We start from the raw sequence: 21647 nt of genomic DNA, 5'->3' as shown, positions 1-21647 counted from the left end.
TTGGGAGCTCGGAGTCTTACCCACTGAACCACCAGGGAAGGCCCCTACCACAATTTAAAATTAAAAAAAAATAATAAACCATTCTGTAACATTCTGGCTTGGGGAGCACTGGGCTTAGAATGAAGAGGCCAGAGCACAGCAGGTGCTGCCATTAGCTAGAAATGTACCCAGCTGTGTGTGCCCCCAGCCACCCCTCAGTTCTCTTACCTGCAGATCAGGGGGAAAGGCCCCTTCCAGCTTTGCCCTCCTATCACAAGGATGTACCCACACCTGCCCGGCCTGGGGCCACCACTCAGAACTGAGACACCACCTTCCAGGACTGCCGGCCTGCAGCCCTCATGCTTAAAAGACACCGAGACCCCCAGTCCTAGGAGTCCAGCCCCACTCTTGTTGGATCTGGGAGTTTCAGCTGCCCCAGGCCGGGAGGGGAGCTGAGCGTTCTGCCTGGCTTTGCTCCTGACTCTCTGTCTAGCCCACGACACGTTTTCACCTCCCTAGGTCTTAGTTTTCCCTCCGTGGAAAATGGAGACCACCCCCTCTTTCATCCCATGTGTGTGTTTACTAAATCATTTAGTCGTGTCCGACTCTTTGCAACCCCATGGACTGTAGCCCACCAGGCTCCTCTGTCCGTGGGCTTCTCCAGACAGGAATACTGGAGTGGGTTGCCGTGACCTTCTCCAGGGGATCTTCCCAACCCAGGGATCGAACTTCCAGGCTGCTCTGGAATCACGTCCAAGCCTCTGCTCAAGACTCCTGCTCAGTTCTCCCACGCTGAAGAGAAATGGCAGGAGCTGGGTTTCCTCTTGGAAGCATATCTGTGAGCAGTTACACAGCTCCAGAAACGTGGCCAGGCTAGTCAGTGCAAGCGGCAGGATTTTTAACACTTTAAGTAACACATTTGGGCACAAAAAACACATTTATTTAGCACACGTGTACAGTGCCTCCCTTGTGCCAGCTCCACGTTGCACAAGCAGGAGCTGTGCATTGCACAACTCCAGGGGGCACAGTCACCCATGATCACCATCAGTATGTACAGATGTTGTGACAGCTTCCTGGTAGATGCCAGTGCAGCAACTTGAAAAGCGGGCACTTTTTCCTAATTTTTCACGAGGTCACCCTGTCGGCTGGCAGCCTGGCTGCTGCTAGGGGATGTAAAAACAGCAACGAGCAAGACACAGTCCCCATCCTCGGAGAGTTCACTGCCTTGAAGGGGGAACACAACAGCTAATGGTGCATGGAGCTGTGCGGTATGGACAGGGTGCTGGGGAGCCAGAGAGAGCAGAGAAATTCTCTGGAGGGCATCTAAGTTAATGCCTGGTAGACTCAAGGGATTCAAACAAGAGAGGCCAAGGAGGGGCTGTTCTAGCAGAGGAAGCTCAGGAGCAGAGGCCCAGAGGCAAAAGGGAGTTGGAACATTTCTTACAGAATGGCTGGAAGGAAGCTCTTGTGGGGAGGGAGCAAGAGGTAAAGATGCAGAAAGAGATAAGGCCATTTAGGAAACCCAAAAACACTGACTAATCAATTTCAGTACTTTACCAAAGAGTGATGAAAGCCACTGAAAGGCTTTAAGCAGGAAAGCAGGATGCTGTTGGAACTTTTCAAAGACTGACTTAGCTACATTGCTGGGAATGAACTTGACAGGAACAAGCATGAATGTTTGCAAAACAGAAAGCTAGACAAAGAGAAATGGGGTCAAAGTTAAGACATGGTCAGGATGATGAGGAGAAGGGGTGTAGATTCCAAGAATATTGAGGAGGTTGAATCTTTATAACTTGGTAGGTTTGGGGATTAGTAGTGAGCAGAAAAGAGACCAGAATGACAGCCAAGTTTCCGCCTTTGACAGCCAGGTGATGAAGCAGGTGGGGGAAGAGCAGCATTGGGTTTTGAACGAGTGGAGGTAGAGGTGCCTATGGGATTCACGGGGGAAGGTCCAGGGAGCATGAGGTCTTAGAAGATCACCAGTTGCCACTCATTATGAAACCTATTTCTAGAGCACTTAACTACCATTATCCCTACTTCTGCCCAGACAGAAAAGACTCAGTGCTGAATAGAATTCAGATGAGCCAGTTAGAGCCTGCAGAGAAACCAAATGCTTCAAAGCATTATCAATTTGTAGTAAGCCCTTGGGTGAATAGCATAATGTCTCTGAAAATTAGTGAATAATCCTATATACATGAAAAGGCACCAATAAATATTCAAGTTGTGTATGTGTGTAGATGTGTTTAAATTCGGCTCCATCTTATGCTTCATGGGAACCTTAGGCAACTTGAATTACCTTGGCTCTACTTTATTTCCTCATCTGTAAAATGAGGGCCTCACAGGGTTGCTTTGAGACATCGATGAGAGTGTATATAGACGGGGCTTGGACAATTCCTGGCACGTGGCAAGAGTTCATTAAATATTATTGTCTTTGCTGTGAGATAGGGGGACTGGAATACAACCTTTAGAAAGGGTCCAGTCTCATTAAGGCACAGCGGGGTGGAGGTGGGGAAGTGGTGTAAGATGGGGGGCTGCATAGAGTCAGAAGCCCTTGTCAGGGAAATGGGGAATGTTTCCTGACCCCTAAGAAAGAGAAACATGTGGTCCAGATGTTGGAGGATATACATTCAGGCCTCTGGTAGCCTGGGGAACAGCCATAACCTGGGGAAGAATGGGTTTGTCACCGAGGCAATGAACCCTGATGAGCCTCAGAGAAATCCAGTGAGGTTCACCCACAGCTAAACAAGAAATCTCTGTCTAGGGCTCTCTCTACCTGGACTCAGAGGCTTCTGAGGTCAGCTGTCAATCATCCTTGCTTGGCTTACAATCCTGATGGCTGCCAACAGTGACCCCGTCTGGCCACCAGGGGCAACATCAGGGGTTCCTTAAGACCAGAGTGCTCCCCAGGGATTCTTGAGCAATCAGGAGGAGAGAGAACCCTAGGCAGGACGTGAATCGGGCATGTGGGGGGCTCGGGCTGGCATTATTCTGAGCTGTAAAACCAAAAATATATGGCACCTGGAGTTTGAGGAGCAGTTGCCCAAGGAGCAACTCCACAGTTTTCCATCCCATCAGTGGAGAGAAAAAAATTTTTCTTGCTATTCTTCAGCTGTCCTTCAAACCCCAAATTCTCTGCCCCATCCCATCTCCAGACCATATCCCCTTTCCACAAGCCCCCGGGTTCTACCTGGGTCAAGTGCACAGCAGTTTAGAATCACTGACTTTCTTTCTCTGGCTGCACCGGAGCTTAGTTGCGGCACATGGGGTTATTGATCTTCGTTGCAATACGCAGGATCTTTAGTTGTGGCAATGCAAATTCTAAGTTGCAGCCTGTGGGATTGAGTTCCCTGATCAAACCCAGGCCCCCTGCACTGGAAGCTTAAAGTCTTAGCCATTGAATCCCTGGGGAGTCTCCTAGAATCCCTGTGTTTAAACCCAGACTCCACAGCACATGCCCTTCTATGAGGGAAGAGAACAGAACCCAGACAACTGGATTCCCTAGTAGACTTGAGCACACGTTTTCTCACTCAGCTCTGACCACAATCCCACAAAGTGTTGACACGAGGATGTAGATTGTGGGTTGGGGGCCACAACTGGGATCATAAAGCTCAAAGAGGAAGGGGAGGGGTTAACTGTAACACTGTCCCAATTTTTATAAGCGATACCATTAGCCAAGTCAGACTGGCTCATCTAAAAATCTCTGGGCAACTAGATGTTACCTAACTCACAGTCCTACAAATTCCTGCTGAGAAACTATTGAGCGAATTTCTGCCTGATATATTCAGAGCTTCTTAGAAGTCAGAGCCTGCTCTGCTGTTTGAACTGAATAACTAACTCTGTATTCAAGTGATACTAAAGGGAACAATTCCCTCTTTTTTTCCTAACTTGGAGAATTTAATTTAGGTGTTTTATCAAAAACTGCTGCTCCCAGTAGATTAATGGCCCACTATAGCTTTCATATTAAGTTAATTGAGTGCAGAATGGCTTTGCTGGATTTGAATGACAGCTTCAGAGTTAAGCTCATCATTCTTTAAGAAAGCATAAAATGAGGGAACTGGAATCATGGGCCTGAATTATCACATCTTTTCTCTGTTTAGGGTCGGTTTTCCCATTTTCGGGTGCCACACAGCCCATTAATTAGCAAACAGGCAGCACTTGCACCAAATGATTTCCACCCTCCATCCCCAGCTAAACACTAGCCCAGCCCGTAACTTTCCATCTCAGGGTGTAGGTACAAAAAAAGGAATGCTCCATGAGTGACAGCCCTTCACAGCTTAGAGAGCACCTGGGTTCCTCTCTCTCATTTCACCCTCCCAACAAGCCTCAACTCTCCATGCTCACCCTCATTTTACAAATGAAGAGACTGAGCAACAGAGCAGAATGAGAACTTGCTTGAGGTCATACAGTAGGAAGCAGGAGAGCTAGGACAGGGCTCCCAGCCCAGTGCTCCTTCCCCAGAACACAGTAGCTCATGTGACTTCACTCTGGGACAGGGCTCCCAGCCCAGGGCTCCTTCCCCAGAACACTGTGGCTTATGTGACTTTACTCTGTGATTGTTCACTTTTTTTTTTCACTATAAACTTTTGTCCTGCCTTCTTTTTCCACCTATCTCTCCATCCATTCCAAATTTATATGAACAAATTTTTCTTAGGTCTTGCCTAAGGTTTTACCTTTTTAGCCTTATTTCCATCATCACCCAACATGAAGCCCAGGCTGCAGGCACATCAAAACATGTGCTGGCTTCCCTGGTGGTCCAGTGGTTAAGAGTCCATCTGTCAATGCAGGGGACACAGGTTTGATCTCTGGTCCAGGAAGACTCCACATGCCACAGAGCAACCAAGCCCAGGTGCCACAGTTACACAGCCTTCACTCTAGATCCCACAAGCCACAACCACTGAGCCCGTGTGCTGCAACTACTGAAGCCCGTGTGTCTAGAGTCCGTGCTCCACAAGAAAAGCCACCGCAGGAAGCCTGAGCACCTCAGCTAAAGCGCAGCCCCCTCTCGCCACAACTAGAGGAAGCCCACGCACAGCCACGAGGCTCAGCGCAGCAATAAATAAGTTTTTTTAAAACCATGTACTGTGTTCCAAGAACACAAGGACCCCACTTTTGCTCAGTGCTGTTCCCTCTGCTGGGACGCCCTTCTCCACCTTCCCCTTTCCTACTCAGCTTTCCCAAACCACCTGCCGTTTCTTCCACGGGGCCTTTCCAAATGTTCAAATATTTTGTAGCAAAATATTACAGGATTCTTGTGCATTTATGTGTATCAAGGATAGTGGCTTGTAACTCTCTTTGCTTATACTGTCTCTGTCTGGCTTTGGTATAAGGATGATGCTGGCCTCCCTCCTCTTCAATGTTTTGGAATATTTTGAGAAGGATTTGTGTTCATTCTTTTTTAGATGTTCAGTAGAATCCATCAGTGAAGCCATCTGGTCCTGGACTCTTCTATGTTGGCAGATTTTTTTATTACTGATTCAACATTCTTATTAGTAATTGGTCTGTTCAGTTGTACGTTTTTGAAAGTGATTCATTTCTTCTAGGTTATCTCATTTGTTGGACTATAATCGTTCATAGTAGCTTCTTACAATCCTCAGTATTTTCGTGGCAAGTGTTAGGTAGATGCAAATCAAAATCACAATAAGATAGCATTTCATTAGGATGGATATTAAACAAAACACCAAAAACGAGTGCTAACAAGGATGTGAAGACATTGGCACACTTACACATTGCTTGTAGAAATGTAAATGGTATGGTCAGTTTGGAAAACAGAATGGCAGTTTCTCAAAGTGTTAAACATAGAGTTATCATAAGACTCAGAAATTCCACTCCTGGATATATATCCAAGAGAATTGAAAATCCATATTCACAAAAACATACACAAATGCTCAGAGCAACATTATCTGTAACAGCCAAAAAATAGAAACAACCCAAATGGCCATCATCTGATAAACAGAAAAACAAATGTGTGGTATAGAACACATTAGAATTTTATTGTCATAAAAAAGAATGAATGACTGATCCATGCTACAACATGAAGATACACTAAATGAAAGAAGTCAGACACAAAAGACCACATAATACATGATTCTATTTATATGAATTGCCTGTAACAGGCAAATCCATAGAGACAGAAATTAGATTAGAAATTAGATTATTTCCAGGGATATAGTGGGAGGGGGTGAGTAACTGCCAGTGGGCACAGTGTTTCCTTCTCTGGGGATGAAAATGTTCTAGGATTGGAGAGTGGTAATGGTGGGGCGACTTTGTGAGTATACTAGAAACCACTGAACTGCATAATTTGAAAGGATGAATTTTATGGTGTGTGAATTTTATCTCAATTTTTTTAAAGTCTGTCTAATGAATGGGGCAGATGGTTGTGAAATGCTGAAGATCAGAATGCTAGCCAGCAGAAGGCACCTCATATCTCTGTTCTCCCTGCTGTGGCCCTAGTCATCTCCAAAGTCAATCATGCCACAGTCTCCTCCTCTCTCTCACTCCCCAAACCAGCCTGAACTATGTCACTCGACTTTACAAGTTTCCTCTGTCCATGCATACAAGTCGTGTCTTTTTATTTCCTGTATGTTTTGAAGTTTTGACATCTGGGATCTTGCTGGTCCTTCAAATACTGCCCCTCCAAGATCTAGCCATTTCCTAGAGCTAGCAAAGGACCCAGCTGCAAGTGCACCTTTCAAATGCAAACCAACCAATGCAAAGCCCATACCCCAACCACCTCGTTTATCTGGTTCTTGTACTCCTCAGTCTGTCCATCTGCCCTCATCACCCCAGTGCCAGGTATAGAGAACTAGAGACAGCTCCTATACCCCAGAGCCTGCTGAAATTATTCAAAAACCCACTCCAGTATTCTTGCCTGGAAAATCCCATAGACGGAGAAGCCTGGTCGGCTACAGCCCACAGGGTCGCAAAGTGTTGGACACACTGAGCGACGCCACTTCACTTCAGCCAGTCCTGTCTGTTCACCCTGTCCTGCCTTACCTCTGGGGCTTCCCAGGTGGTGCTAGTGGTAAAGAAGCCGCCTGCCAATACAGGAGGCTTAAGAGACACCGGTTCAATACCTGGGTCAGGAAGATCCCCTAGAGGAGGGCACAGCAACCATTCAAGTATTCTTGCCTGGAGAATCCCATGGACAGAGGAGCCTGGTAGGCTATAGTCCATAGGGTCACAGAGTCGAACACGACTGAAGCAACTGAGCTCGCACACACGCATGCCTTACCTTTCCCAATGACTCCATAGTAAAGGCTCTTGCCCACTTTTTCTACTTGTTTCCTCTGCCTTTTGACTCACCCTGGTGCTTCTTGTGTGGCCCTGCATGGCATGCCATGCTCTCCATTTCTAGGAATCTGTGGGCAAAAACTTCTTGCAACAGTCGTTTCCACATCTGCATGCCTATCCATACCTGGTTAAAGCAAGTCTCGCGTACATATTAAAACACCACCTTCAAGCTTAGTTCCACTTCCTCTTTCCCACCTAACTTCTTGCCACCCCCGACACTCTCCAAGATTAAGAGCCACCTATACATCTCTAATGGCTCAGACGGTAAAGAATCTGCCTGCAGTGCAGGAGACCTTGGCTTGATCCCTGGGTCAGGAAGATCCCCTGGAGAAGGGAATGGCAACCCACTCCAGTATTCTTGCCTGGAGAATTCCATGGACAGAAGAGCCTAGCAGGCTACAGTCCATAGCGTCGCAAAGAGTCAGATATGACCAAGTGATTTTCACTTTTTCACATACATCTACCTTCTCCAGCCTCTTTGTCCGATATCCCCATGCTCCCAGCAGCCTCACTTTATACCTTCTCATCTGGAATGCCACCAGAATAGCCACCATGTGCTCCAACAGAACGTGTACCTTTTCCCTCAAAGCCCTTAGCCTGTGTGTCTAGCTCCTGCCTGGGCAGCGAGTTCCCCCAAGATACAGACCATGATCCCTCATCTCTGGATCTCCAGGGCTTAGCACACAGCCAGAAAATTATTGGTAACTCAGTAAATGTAGAGTTTTACTCTTTAGTATAAGAAATCTCCCCAACAGGCAAGTAAGTTCCTTGAGGATGGAGCTCTTACCCTCTGGATCCTTAGCAGAACCATATACATGGTTGACACAGATTAAAGGCATCTGGGCTAAGCAGATGAACTGGAATGATGACTGAGCAAATAGACATGTGGGAGGAAAGTGGCTGAGAAAACAGGCCAGTTTCCCAGTCCTCATTAAGAAAGCTTAGGACCTTCGTGGTGTTCCAGGGGCTAAGACTTTGAGCTCCCAATGCAGGAGGCCTGAGTCAGGGAACTAGATCCCATATGCCGCAACTAAGAGTCTGCATGCTGAAAGGAAGATCTAGTGACCTAATTAATCACTGCAGACGGAAAGGAAGATCCAGCAGACCTAACTAATCACTGCAGATGGTGACTGCAGCCATGAAATTAAAAGACGCTTACTCCTTGGAAGAAAAGTTATAACCAACCTAGAAAGCATATTAAAAAGCAGAGACATGACTTTGCCAACAAAGGTCCACCTAGTCAAGGCTATGGTTTTTCCAGTGGTCATGTATGGATATGAGAGTTGGACTATAAAGAAAGCTGAGTGCCGAAGAATTGATGCTTTTGAACTGTGGTGTTGGAGAAGACTCTTGAGAGTCCCTTGGACTGCAAGGAGATCCAACCAGTCCATCCTAAAGGAGATCAGGCCTGAGTGTTCATTGGAAGGACTGATGCTGAAACTGAAACTCCAATACTTTGGCCACCTGACGTGAAGAGCTGACTCATTTGAAAAGACCCTGATGCTGGGCAAGATTGAGGGCAGGAGGAGAAGGGGACGACAGAGGATGAGATGGTTGGATGGCATCACTGACTCAATGAACATGAGTTTGGGTAAACTCCGGGAGTTGGTGATGGACAAGGGAGGCCAGGCATGCTGCAATCCATGAGTCGCAGAGTTGGACCTGACTGAGTGACTGAACTGACCTGAACTGAACTAATTTTTTTAAAAAAAGCAAGTGCTACTCACACTGTTCTTCCCACTCACGTTCCTCCTTCTCGCTGGGGTGGCTTTGCAGCTGGGCCTGCTTCAGGGTCCAGTAGAGTTCCTTCGCCCTCTGCTCTTCCTGGAGGCGAATCTGCTCTTCTCCTCGCTTCCTCTCCTCTTCCTCTTTCCTCTAAAAAACATGGAGACAGAATGACATTAGGTGATAGTAACAGGTCACAGGCAGTCAGGGCTGAGATGTCACATGGAAAGGTGGCCAGAGGAGGCCACTCCAGACTCTGTCTCTACACACATGAAGTGGTAACAGTTACATCTGATCAGGCCATGGTAAAGATCAAATGACTTGAAATATGTGAACAAAATATGTGAAGCTTTCTGCAATAATAAGAGAACTCTGGGCCACGCTTGGTCACACTTCCATTCTGGGGAAGAGGGAAGTGGGCATGAGGAGGGGAGCCTGGTTTTCTTGCAGGCAAGTCAAGCAGGATATGATTATTGTTGTTGCTATTCAGTCACCCAGTCATGTCTAATCCTTTGCAAACCGGTGGACTGCAGCACACCTGCCTCCCTGTCCCTCACGTCTCCCGGAGTTTGCCTAAGTCCATGTTCTTTGCATCAGTCATGCCAGCCAGCCATCTCATCCTCTGACACCCTCCTCTCCTTCTGCCCTCAATCTTTCCCAGCATCAGGGACTTTTCCAATGAGTCGTCTGTTTGCATCAACCACCTGGTCATGGCAAAGGGGCTTGCATAACTCAGTGAAGTCATGCCATGCAGGGCCACCTAAGATGGACAGGTCATAGCAGAGAGTTCTGACAAAACTTAACCCACTAGAAGAGGGATTGGCAAACCAGCCCAGTATACTTGCTGTGAGAACCTCATGAATTGTATAAAAGGCCAAAAAGATATGACACCAATAGATGAGTCCTTCAGGTCTGAAGGTGTCCACTATGCTACTGGGGAAGAGTGGAGGATATGATTATATCTTAACCTCATTTCCAAAGAAGATATTTCAAAGAGAAAACAGTTTCGGGGGCCCCAAATCTCCAAATATTGTCCTGCTTTCAAGCTCCAAAAAGGCTGTGTGTATTTTCCTTTACTTTTGTTTAATCAAAGCAACATGAACACACATGTCAATCATGCCAGAGGGCTTGTTATAAAAAAAAAATTAATTCTCTAAACCACTTTACCTAACCTGCTGCTGCTGCTACAGCTAAGTCGCTTCAGTCATGTCCGACTCTGTGCGACCCCAGAGACAGCAGCCCACCAGGTTCCCCCATCCCTGGGATTCTTCAGGCAAGAACACTGGAGTGGGCTGCCATTTCCTTCTCCAAAGCATGAAAGTGAAAAGTGAAAGTGAAGTCATTCAGGTTGTCTACTTGAAAGTTATACAGTCGTGTCCGAATCCTAGCGACCCCATGGACTGCAGCCTACCAGGCTCCTCTGTCCATGGGATTTTCCAGGCAAGAGTACCCCACTCTTATCTAGTGCCTAGAGGTCACCATTCTCAATTATTTTAGCTTTCCTTTGTGTGGTTATATCCATGTCTGAATAATGCTGCTAATTATTGATTTATTTTTAATATAAATTTATTTATTTTAATTGGAGGTTAATTACTTTACAATATTGTATTGGTTTTGCCATACATGAATGGCACGGCTGATTCAACATGAATCAGCCACGGGTATACACGTGATCCCCATCCTGAACCCTGCTCCCACCTCCCTCCCTGTACCATCCCTCTGGGTCATCCCAGTGCACCAGCCCCAAGCATCCCGTATCATGCATTGAACCTGGACTGGCGATTCGTTTCATATATGATATTATACATGTTTCAATGCCATTATTGATTTATTGATTCTAGACATTACTACCTTTTTTTTTTTGGTACATGAATATTTAGCACTTATATTTCCCACACTGGTGTAAACCCATATTTTTCTTCTCATCACCCTCACAATAGATTTACATCACAATTCATAATTATATCAAAGATTGGTACATAATTAAATATAGTTCACAGGACTTCCCTGGTGGTCCAGTGGTGAAGAATCTGCCTGCCAATACCGGGGACACAGGTTTGATCTCTGGTCCAGGAGGATCCCACATGACCCAGAATGACTGTGCTCACATGCCACAACTACTGAGCCCACGCTTTAAAGCATGGGCTCTGCAACAAGAGAAGCCACCGCAATGAGTAGCCTGCACACCAGGACAAAAAGTAGCCCCTACTCACTGCAACTAGAGAAAACCCATGCACAGTTATGAAGGCCCAGTGCAACCATAAATAAATAAATTTTTTTAAAATAAATATAGTTCACTGTAAAGCCATCAGGGGCTCCCCTGGTGGCTCAGTGGTAAAGAATCTGCCTGCCAATGCAGGAGATGCACATTGGATCCCTGAGTTGGGAAGATTCCCTGGAGGAGGAAATGGCAACCCCCTCCGGTATTCTTGCTTGGGAAAATTCTCTGGACGAGAGCAGCCTGGTGGGCTACAGTCCAGAGGGTCACAAAGAGTCAGACACAATTTAGCAACTAAACAACAGCAACATATGTATAGCTAGATCTATATACATATTTTGTATCATATGTATATTATTTATATATCCATATAGAGTCATGTCAAAATATCTATGTTACCTTCGCATATAACTGCTAGGCTAGCTAAGCATAGAATTTGATTAAAATCATTTTCCTGCAGAACTTAGAGGACTTCACTTCCTTATCTTCTAGCATCCAGTACTGCCACTTGGATTCTCATTCTTCTGCATAAGGCACTATTTTCCTCTTTATCTCTGAATTCTGAAGCTTTTTAATAGATGTGTCTTGGTGTGGAGTTTCTTTCATTGATTACTAGGCACTCAGGGTGCTTTTGATTGGAGTTTCAGGTCCTAGTCTACTACATCTCTGCTTCGGATTTTTCTGATAATTTCTCTCCTCTCATTTTGCTTTTTCCTTCCTAGAATTCCTATGTGTCAACTGCTGGACTTCTTGATTTGACCCTCTAAGTGCCTTATCCTTTCTCTCCTACTTCCTGCCTCTTGCCTTTTTGTTCTACTTCCTGGTTGATTTCACTGACTTTATCCCCCAAACCTTCCACTGAATTTTTTATTTCAGCTAGCACATTTATAATTCCCAAGCCCTCTTTTATTCTTTGCTTGTTCCTTTTTGCTTTGTGGCATTCTGTACTTGTTTCATAAACGCCAGAACTCATCTCTGAGGATTTTAGAGATTTTTCTCCCTCATATTCTGATGTAGGTCTATTTCTTCTGGGTTTTTTTGTTTTGTTTTGTTCTTTTCTTTAAAGTTTGTTTTATTTGGTACCTATCATTTGTGTCAGAGGTTTTCTTCTGATGTCTGATGTTCCCTGACTGCTCACAATTCAAAGAGGAAAGCAAGTGTGTTTCTGAGGGACTTCCCTGGTGGTCCAGTGGTTAAGAATCCTCCTCGCAATCCAGGGGACACATGTTTGATTCCTGGTTGGGGAACTAAGATCCCACTTGCCTTGCAGCAACTAAGCCCACACACCACAGCTACTGAGCCCGCAGAGCACCACGTGTCGTAACTAAAGACCCAAGGCAGCCAAACTAAAAAAAAAAAAAAAAAAAGTATATCTGAAACAGAGACTCGGAGTGTGTATTCGGGGTTTCCTTGGGTTTCACTCTAAGAAGACTGGATGAGGGATCAGCCACTCCACTGAGAACCCTCAGGTGGAAACACCTGGAGGTTCTTTCTCTGCAATTATTTGACATCTTCTGTGTCCACCTGGGTGGTGCCTGACCACCAACATCCCAGGAGTCTGCATAGGAGGCACGCTACAGGTAGGACAGCCTTTAGACTCAAGCAAGCAGGACCCCTAGCCTGAGCCCCATGATTCATGAGAAACCAAAGCTTTGAGGTACCTTTTTGCAAATTGTCCCTGCAAGTTTCCCAGAAATGGTACCCCAGGACAGGCAGGGGCAGATGTAGGTTCAGGTAAGATGCCCCAAACCCAGACCAGGTCCCATTCAGCCCTTCAGGGTACTCTCTGACCCTCTCCTCCATGCAAAGGGTTAACCAAGTGCTCTACGGACCTCCAGGATTCATAACTATGGAGTCACTCCCAGGTCCAGTGGCCAAGCCCTGGTTCCAGAAGGGTAGCCCAGTGAGCAGATGAATGTTCCTGGCCAACAGAATATTTTTATAATAGGATCACCTGAGATTGGGCCACCAGAATAGAGTTAATAGGCTGAGTTTATGTAGCTCAAATTATTAACTTGCTATAGACAAAAACACCACCAAAAAAACAATGTGACCAGTTCTGGATACCCTACAGGCAACCCTGACTGTAGGTCCCACGGTTCAGAGTTCAAGCCTGTGCTTGTTCCCCCGGATTCCTACCCGCCCCCATCTGTTCTCCCCACTTGTCCTGATACGCTGAGCCCCAGTGTTGTCCCTTCCACTCCCGGTCAGAGGGAGGGATGAAGCAGCCTGAAGAGACAGGTGCGTGCAGGGAACTGAGGGTCCAGCCGCTCCGTGCAGAAACGTGCCCCCAGTCCCTCATTCGCAGCGCCATCCTTCACTGAACCCGCTGTCCCCAAGTCTCGAGCCTGTGGGGCCTCTGGGCTGAGCTGATTCAGGACCACCAGCCCCTTCCTGCAGGTGCCCGCTAACCTCCCATCACTCTCCCTCTGTCTTCCAGAAACCAAATTTCTTTGGGCATTATTTTCATCTGTTCTTCCCCTCCTCTCATTTTCTGTTTCTGTGGCTTATAATTTTTTCAGTCCGCTGATAGTTTAATGGATCAAGAAGAAAAAACAAAGAAGACGGGAACTGAGTTTTGAGCCCCTCGTTTAAAAAACAAACAAACAAACAAACAAGGATTTTGTCGCTTCTGAAATGACACAGATTGAGAATTTTTCTCCAATTCAACAATCACGTTTTTAAATTCTAAAAAAAGACAAATTCCTAACGACCCACTCTCTAGGAGTTAGTAATTAAGGGATAAAGATGTTAAGGGGCTTCTCCAGTCATTCACCAAATCCTTACTGAGCACCTAGGAGACTCTGCCTGCTCCAGGCACTGGGGCCATAGCTGTGAAAAAGGCACTTAGCCTCACTCTCTCAGAGCTTGCCTTCCAATGACAGAAAAACACTCATCTGGTAAAATAAAAAATATATCAGAATATCAGAAGTACTATATATCATACTATGTAATATATCATATTACATATAATATTTATATAATACACTATTCAATATATCATATTATATAATAAAGTATACAGAGAATTAAAACAGGGTAAGTGATAGAGTCTAGACAGCTACTTTAGACAGTGTGACCAGAAATCCTCTGAGAAGGGACTGCTCTGAGACCTAAATAATACGAAGGCTGATGAGTGAATCTCAGGGAGAAGAAACTTCTAGAGAGAGGGAACCACAGGCTCAATGGCCCCAGCATTGGAAATGGGTTTGGCATGTCTGAGTAGGGAATTATCCACTACAGCTGGAAGGAAAACAAGTCAAAATTCTATGTTTAATGAGTCTGAGATGCCATCTGACATCCAAGAGACCTGCTGTGGGTAGGGGGATGCACAAACCTGGGGCTTAAGGGGCCCAGGGACTTAAGCTCAGGCTGCAGAGGCTGAGTGAGAGGCCTTCTGCACGGGGGTGATGTTTCTCAGCCACGGACTTGATGTTGTCAATTAGAGAAAGAACGTAGATCAGAGAAAACACCCAGGATGCCTTGGGGGCACTGAGCCATTTATAAGTTGAGAGAAAGAGTTGGAGCCAGAAAGTGAGACTGAGAAGGCAGACCAAGGGGTAAGATAAAAACCCAGAGGCGGCTACGTCTGCAGGAGAAGCTGAGAAGAAAAGGGGGGTGGTGAGCCGAGCTGCAGGCTACTGAGACACCACAAGAGATGACAGAGAAGCACCAAGGGACCGCAGAACGTGGTCTCAGGACCACGAGATGTGAGATCTTGTCGACAGCAGCCCTGGTGGAGCGAATGGGCAGCCATCCAGGCAGCATGGGGGAGAGAGAGGAAGTGATCACAGACAACTCCTTTCAAGACATTTCCTTCTAAAAATGAGCAGAGACAGGAAGCAGCAGCCAGAGGGGGATGTGGGGTTAAGCTAGAAAAGGGAGGGTGAGTTGGTTGTTCTTTAAGATGCAAAATACTAGAGCAGAGAGTTAATGACGGATGCAAAACTGGAACCAAAGTCTGTCTGCCTCCAAAACAGAAAAAATCGAATTTTACCCCAAAGTTGTATTTCACTTTCATCAGTCACTAGCATCTCAGCAGCATAAAAACGAAGCGTCACACTGGCATGGCACATCACAGTTTACAAAGTGGGTTTCCCATTCTTCTCCCAGGAATCCTTAATCGGATTGTGGTCACCACATTGCTCAATACACTGCGCACTAACCAAGAGAGCTTCCACCAGGGACTATAGATCTATCGTCCACTCACAGAAGTCTTCCAAACAGGAGTGATCGCAGGGAAATTACAGACAGTTGAGGCATGTCAGAGCCAGAGGGCTTTCAACCCCCCAGTCTTACTTCCTTGTGAGGATACTAGTTTTCCCGGCTGCCATAACAAAGCACCATAGACTGGGGAAGGTAGGCTTAAACAACAGATATTTATTGTCTCACAGTTCTGGAGGCCAGAAGTTCAAGACCAAAGTGTCAGCAGGGTTGATTTCTTTCTGAGCCCTCTCTTCTTGGCTTATAAGCAGCACATGGTCTTTCCTCTGTGTTCACCCATGTCTCTGTCCAAATTTCCTCTTCTTTTAAGGGTAACAAACATATTGATTTAGCTTGGACTGTAGCCTGCCAGGCTCCTCGGTCCATGGAATTCTCAAAGCAAGAATATTAGAGAGGGTTGCCATTCCCTTCTCCAGATCTTCCCAACCTAGGGATCGAACCCAGATCTCCTGCACTGCAGGTAGATTCTTTACCATCTGAGCCACCTGGGAAGCCATTGATTTAGGGCCTGCCCTGAAAACCTCATTTGAACTTAATTTCCTCTATAAAGACCTTTAGGTCCAAATACAGTTACATCCTGAGACCCTAGGGTTGGGAGTTCAACATATGTATTTTAACTGGACACAATTTACCATAACAAGGAGACTTAGTACCCCCAGAAAAGGGTTATGACTGGTGTACCATAGATAAATGGCATTTGACCAACCACCTCAAATTAAATACAGTGTTCCGACTCCAACCAGCTGTGGCAACAGGAAGCAGCATGGTAAATGCCAGTGCCCACTTCCCTCCCCACCCACTCCTATCCCAACTCCACGACTTCCATTCTACTCCCTGCTTCTACAAGTTCAACTTTGTTAGACTCCACATTTAAGTAAGATCATGCAGCATTTGGCCTTCTGTGTCGAGCTTATTTCACTTAGCATAATGTTCTCCAAGTTCATCTGCGTTGTCACAAATGTCAGGACTTCCTTCTAAGACTGAATACTATTTCGCTGTATATACACATATACTACTTTTAAAAATCTATCTGTAGATACTTTAGCTGTGTGGCGAAAAGGCACAAAGCTTCAGTTATATAGAATGCAAAAATTCTGGAGATCTAACGTACAGCAAGAGGACTATAAATGAACACTGTATTTAATGGACATGGGCTTCATCAAACTAGTGCTCTCATCACACAAAAAGAGTAGGTGAGGTGATGGATATGTTAGTCAGCTTGATTGTGTCACCATTTCATAATGTATATGTATATCAAAATGTCACGTTGTACACCTTACTGCTGCTACTGCTGTTAAGTCGCTTCAGTCGTGTCCGACTCTGTGTGACCCCATAGACAGCAGCGAACCAGGCTCCCCCGTCCCTGGGATTCTCCAGGCAAGAACACTGGAGTGGGTTGCCATTTCCTTCTCCAATGCATGAAAGTGAAAAAATAAAGTGAAGTCGCTCAGTCGTGTCTGACTCCTAGCGACCCCATGGACTGCAGCCCACCAGGCCCCTCCGTCCATGGGATTTTCCAGGCAAGAGTACTGGAGTGGGGTGTCATTGCCTTCTCCTCTCATACAATTTTGATTTGTCAATCACACCTCAATAAAGATGGAGGAAAATTTACTACCAATAAATAGACAGATAGATGGATGGATGGCAGTTCCACAGTTCACTCAATTCTTTTCTCCTGAGAATGGGACAACACCAGAAACCAAGGACTTCCCTGGTGGTCCAGTGGCTGAGACTCTATGCTCCCAAGCAGGGGGACTGGGTTCCGTCCTTGGTCACAGAATTAGATCTCATGTGCCACAACTAACAGTCCCCATGCCATAACTAAAGATCAAATAAGTAAAGAAAGAAACAAAGAAATACTTTTAAAAGAGAGCCAGAAACCTGCATCAAGCTCCACCTCAAAGGAACATGACCGGTCACTTACTGTGGCAAAGGTAAGCTCTTCACAGAAATGAATTGATAAAAGAAGACATTTTCCACCACAAATAAAGAGTATGGCATCATCCTCACCCTGGTTTTGCAAAAATGCTCAACCTTTACAGCTGAAATTGCCTGGAAACTCTCACTGTTGCTACTTTCAGAATCCTTTGGCCCATCTGTGATCACTGAAGGCCATCTTTCTTTGGGTTCGCAGCAAAAGGCCAATACAGCCAAAAGGCAGGTAGGCAAACACTTGCCTTCCACCTTAGGAGTCGATTGCCTTTTTCTGGCAAGCCCAAAGCCCTCTGAGCTGTCCAGCTGATCCAGTCCCCCTTCTCCTGATAACACATGAGTAACAGGACACCACAGGAGCCCACAGACGCGCAGTCCATCTCACCCCAGTGGAAAATGTCACGAAGACACATGCTTTTTCTGGAAGGCATAGTCCTTTTTGGTTTTGGCCTGGCCCAGTGATACCATTGTGTCTTGTAGGACAACATGCTCCCAAAGGACAGGGCCAGGCCCGTATCATTCATTTTTCTATCACCAGTACCCCGCACAGGGCCAGGCAGATAGTAGCTGTTCCATAAACATTGACCAGAAGAGCGGGTGACTTAATGAATTGATGAAGAGAGCGTTTGTGATGATCTGTGATGAGGAAAGGGTAAACCGCCCCATGCTGTGTCTCGCTGATGCCAGCCTTGTCCAAGAGAAATTCAGAGAAAGTCTACAAATGTTCGAGAGAAATTAAAGCAGCGATAGCATGGTTGCAGAGCGTGTCGTGAGGTGGCCAAAATGAACTCCAGCCTTAAAGGAAAAAGAACAGAAAGAGAATGGCTTGGAGTAGAAAACAGAGGGAAATGAAAGGAGAACTTAGCTGCGCCGAGTCTGTTCCCCATCACGGAAACCCGGAGGAGGCAGGATGGGGCAGGAGGCTTACAGGCTGGGAAGGGAGGGCACAGGCCTCGAGGGTGAGGGGCAGAGCAGGAGCCCTGCTGCCCATGTGCTGGGGGTGGAAGCAGAGAGAGAAGCACCCAAAAGCAGTCTGAGGAGTTTAAAAAAAAAACGGGGGAAAATGCAAATTTTATCTGGCTCCACGACCTTTTTACTAAAAAAAAAAAAAAACAAACTTCTGTATGCATGTAAACTGTATTAAAATAGTGCCAGCAACTCAGCTGGTAAAGAATCTGCCTGCAGTGCAGAAGACCCCGGTTTGATTCCTGGGTCAGGAAGTTCCCCTGGAGAAGGGATAGGCTACCCACTCCAGTGTTCTTGCCTGGAGAATCTCCATGGATAGAGGAGCCCAGTGGGCTACAGTCCATGGGGTCACAAAGAGTCAGACATGACTGAGTGACAAAGCACAGTGTCAGCCACAACCGAATGTTGTTTTAAAAAAAAAAAACAAAACAGTTTTCTAGCTATCTGTAGCTCTTATTTTTAAACTCCATCTTTAACCCTACAGAATGTTCTGGGAGTATGCCTCCAATTTTATTAATTTCCTATGACCAGGCTCCCCAGGCAAACTCCCTCAACCACCAGGTTTCTCATACAGGTTCTCTCCTCTCCTCCATTCCCACTCTTCCCTGTCCTGGGTGGAAAAACAAAACCAACAAACACCAGCCTCAGCATGACCATTCCAAGCACATTCTCTCTCCTCCAAGCCTGAACCTCCTTCCCAGATCCCCACACAAAAGGCTGGCGCCATCTAGCCATCCCTCCACCTGGGGCTCAGACGCCTTGCTCTCTGCTTTCCTTCATGTGCTAAGTCACTTCAGTCATGTCCAACTCTTAGCGATTCCACAGAGTGTAGGCTCCTCTATCCTCCTGCCAGGCTCCTCTGTCCATGGGATTTCCCAGGCAAGAAAACTGGAGTGAGTTGCCATGCCCTCCTCCAGAGGATCTTCCTGACCCGGGGATCAAACCTAAGTCCCTTCAGTTCAGTCTCTCAGTCGTGTCTGACTCTGCAACCCCATGGACTGCAGCACGTCAGGCCTCCCTGTCCATCACCTACTCTGGGAGTCTACTTAAACACACGTCCATTGAGTCAGTAATACCTCTTAGGCCTCCTGCATTGGCAGATGGGTTCTTTACCACTAGCGCCACATACCAACATCTAACTGATTGTTGATTTCACCACCAACGTTTCTTTGTCCATCCCCTTTATCTCTTCATAGTCGCAGACTCTGTCCAGACCCTCATCATTTACCACTTTGACCATTGCAAAGATCTAATTGGCTTCCCCTCAGAAGGCAATGGCACCCCACTCCAGTACTCTTGCCTGGAAAATCCCATGGATGGAGGAGCCTGGTAGGCTGCAGTCCATGGGGTCGCTAAGAGTCAGACACGACTGAGCGACGTCACTTTCACTTTTCACTTTCATGCATTGGAGGAGGAAATGGCAACCCACTCCAGTGTTCTTGCCTGGAGAATCCCATGGGCAGAGGAGCCTGGTGGGCTGCCGTCTCTGGGGTCACACAGAGTTGGACACGACTGAGGCGACTTAGCAGCAGCAGCAGCAGCACCCTAAATGTTCGTCACTTGAATCACATCACCAGTTTTCCTCGTAAGACGTGATCAAACATGGCCCTCTGAATACACGAAGGTCTGCTTTGCCCACAGAAAATAGTCCACCTCCTTGGTATAGCATTCAAGGGCCTCACAGCCAGTCTTTCCAGATTTTTGTCTGCCTCCACCCATCATGTGCTTTTTTCTCTCCTCCAGCAGATCATTTGTCACCCCATTTATCTCCTTTCCATTTTCTGTCTTTGTGCAGGGTTCCTGGAAGGACCTCTGCCCTTTAAGGTGCCTCCGGTCATGGTTGGGGCTGAGTGGCTGCTCAGAATTATCTCTTCCCTGGCACCTGGTAAGCTCTTTGAGAACAGGGAGTTTATTACTACCACCACTACCCTCCTCCAAACAACCTCCACTTCTGGTCTCAGGGGAAAAGTATTAAATTAGATGAATGTTAAGGTGCATTGCTGCATGCAAGACTCGTATTATGTTAGCATCTTGATGTAGGAAGACAAAATAAACATTATCTAACCAATCTCTAACCCGTTGCGTAAATCCCTTTGGCAAAGCTGTTGCTGTTATCTATTGCTAAGTATTATAACAACAAGCTATCAGCAAAATCTAGTGGCTTAAAACACAAACGTTTTATGTGCTTGAGATTCTGAAGATACTAGTTCGGGCCAGGCTTGGCTGGGTGGCCTTTCGGCTGCACATTATGTCAGTCATGGTCGAGTACTTGGCTGAGGTTACTGACTGGAAGAACCACAAAGGCTTCACTCGAGTGTGTGGTGCCTAGGTGCTCCTTCACATAGCCTCTCTTTAGCTAGCCTGGGTGTCCTTGCAGATAGCCTGGGAACCTAGGGCAGGAAGGCTTCTTGTGAGGCAGCTTCCAAAAGTGAGCCTTGCCAGAGGGTGCAATCTGCTCTTGTCCATCCTCGGAATTTACACACAGTCATTTCTACTGCACCCTAAAGACCAAGGCTAGCCACAAGGTCACACAGGCTCAGTGGTGGGGAACCAGACTCCTCCTCTCAAAGCAAGGAGAGGCCAAGAATTTGCTGCCAGGCATATTTAATCCACCACTGAAACCTTCTCAGATACTGTTTCAGCCTACACATAACCACTTCCTGTGATGGAGAGCCTGTCACAATAAAAGGGTAGTTCATTTACAGACAGCTCTGCCAGAAAACGGGGCCCCCCAGGTGGCTCAGTGGTAACAAATCTGCCTGCCAAGGCAGGAGATGCCGGCGACACAGGTTCTATCCCTGGGTGGGGAAGATTCCCTGGAGAAGGAAATGGCAACCCAGTCCAGTATTCTTGCCTGGAGAATTCCATGGACAGAGGAGCCTGTCGGGCTACAGGCGTGTAGCAGAGTTGGATATGATTTAGCAACTAAGTACGGACGCACTGACAGAAAATATCTCAGCTCATTAACAAGGACCGTCCAGCCCCAGTGTCTGATCTGATGTTCCTTAATGAGCCGTCCAAGACCTCAAAGATGCTACTTACACTTCTGAGGCTCCTCAGAGCAGACATACTTACTATGTATATTAAACACATATAACACATTTATATGTGTTCACACAGAAAAAACACATACCAAAAAAAAAAAAAAACACACACACACACACAATAATGATAACCTTTGGAAATAACACAAAAGCCTGCATTTGGGTTCCTCAGTGAACATATGGCTTTACTGATTCTTCCATAAACCCCAACACAGAGCCAGCATACAATTTCTATCCCTCAATCACTGAGGTCCTCAAGGAGACATCAG

General features: G+C 46.3%; 1 protein-coding gene across 3 annotated transcripts in view; it reads right to left on the bottom strand.

Annotated features, from left to right (window-relative positions):
* Positions 1 to 21647, bottom strand: part of SH2D4B (SH2 domain containing 4B) — an 86865-nt gene that overhangs the window by 39232 nt on the left and 25986 nt on the right. For all 3 annotated transcript variants that reach the window (XM_059882685.1, XM_015461049.3, XM_059882684.1), the window contains exon 4: positions 8997 to 9144. In XM_059882685.1, coding sequence (XP_059738668.1) covers positions 8997 to 9144 — 148 coding nt within the window. The remainder of the gene's footprint in view (positions 1 to 8996; positions 9145 to 21647) is intronic.

Source organism: Bos taurus, chromosome 28, assembly GCF_002263795.3.
Source record: "Bos taurus isolate L1 Dominette 01449 registration number 42190680 breed Hereford chromosome 28, ARS-UCD2.0, whole genome shotgun sequence".
Lineage (NCBI taxonomy): Eukaryota > Metazoa > Chordata > Mammalia > Artiodactyla > Bovidae > Bos > Bos taurus.
This window is presented reverse-complemented; position numbering and strand designations above follow the sequence as displayed.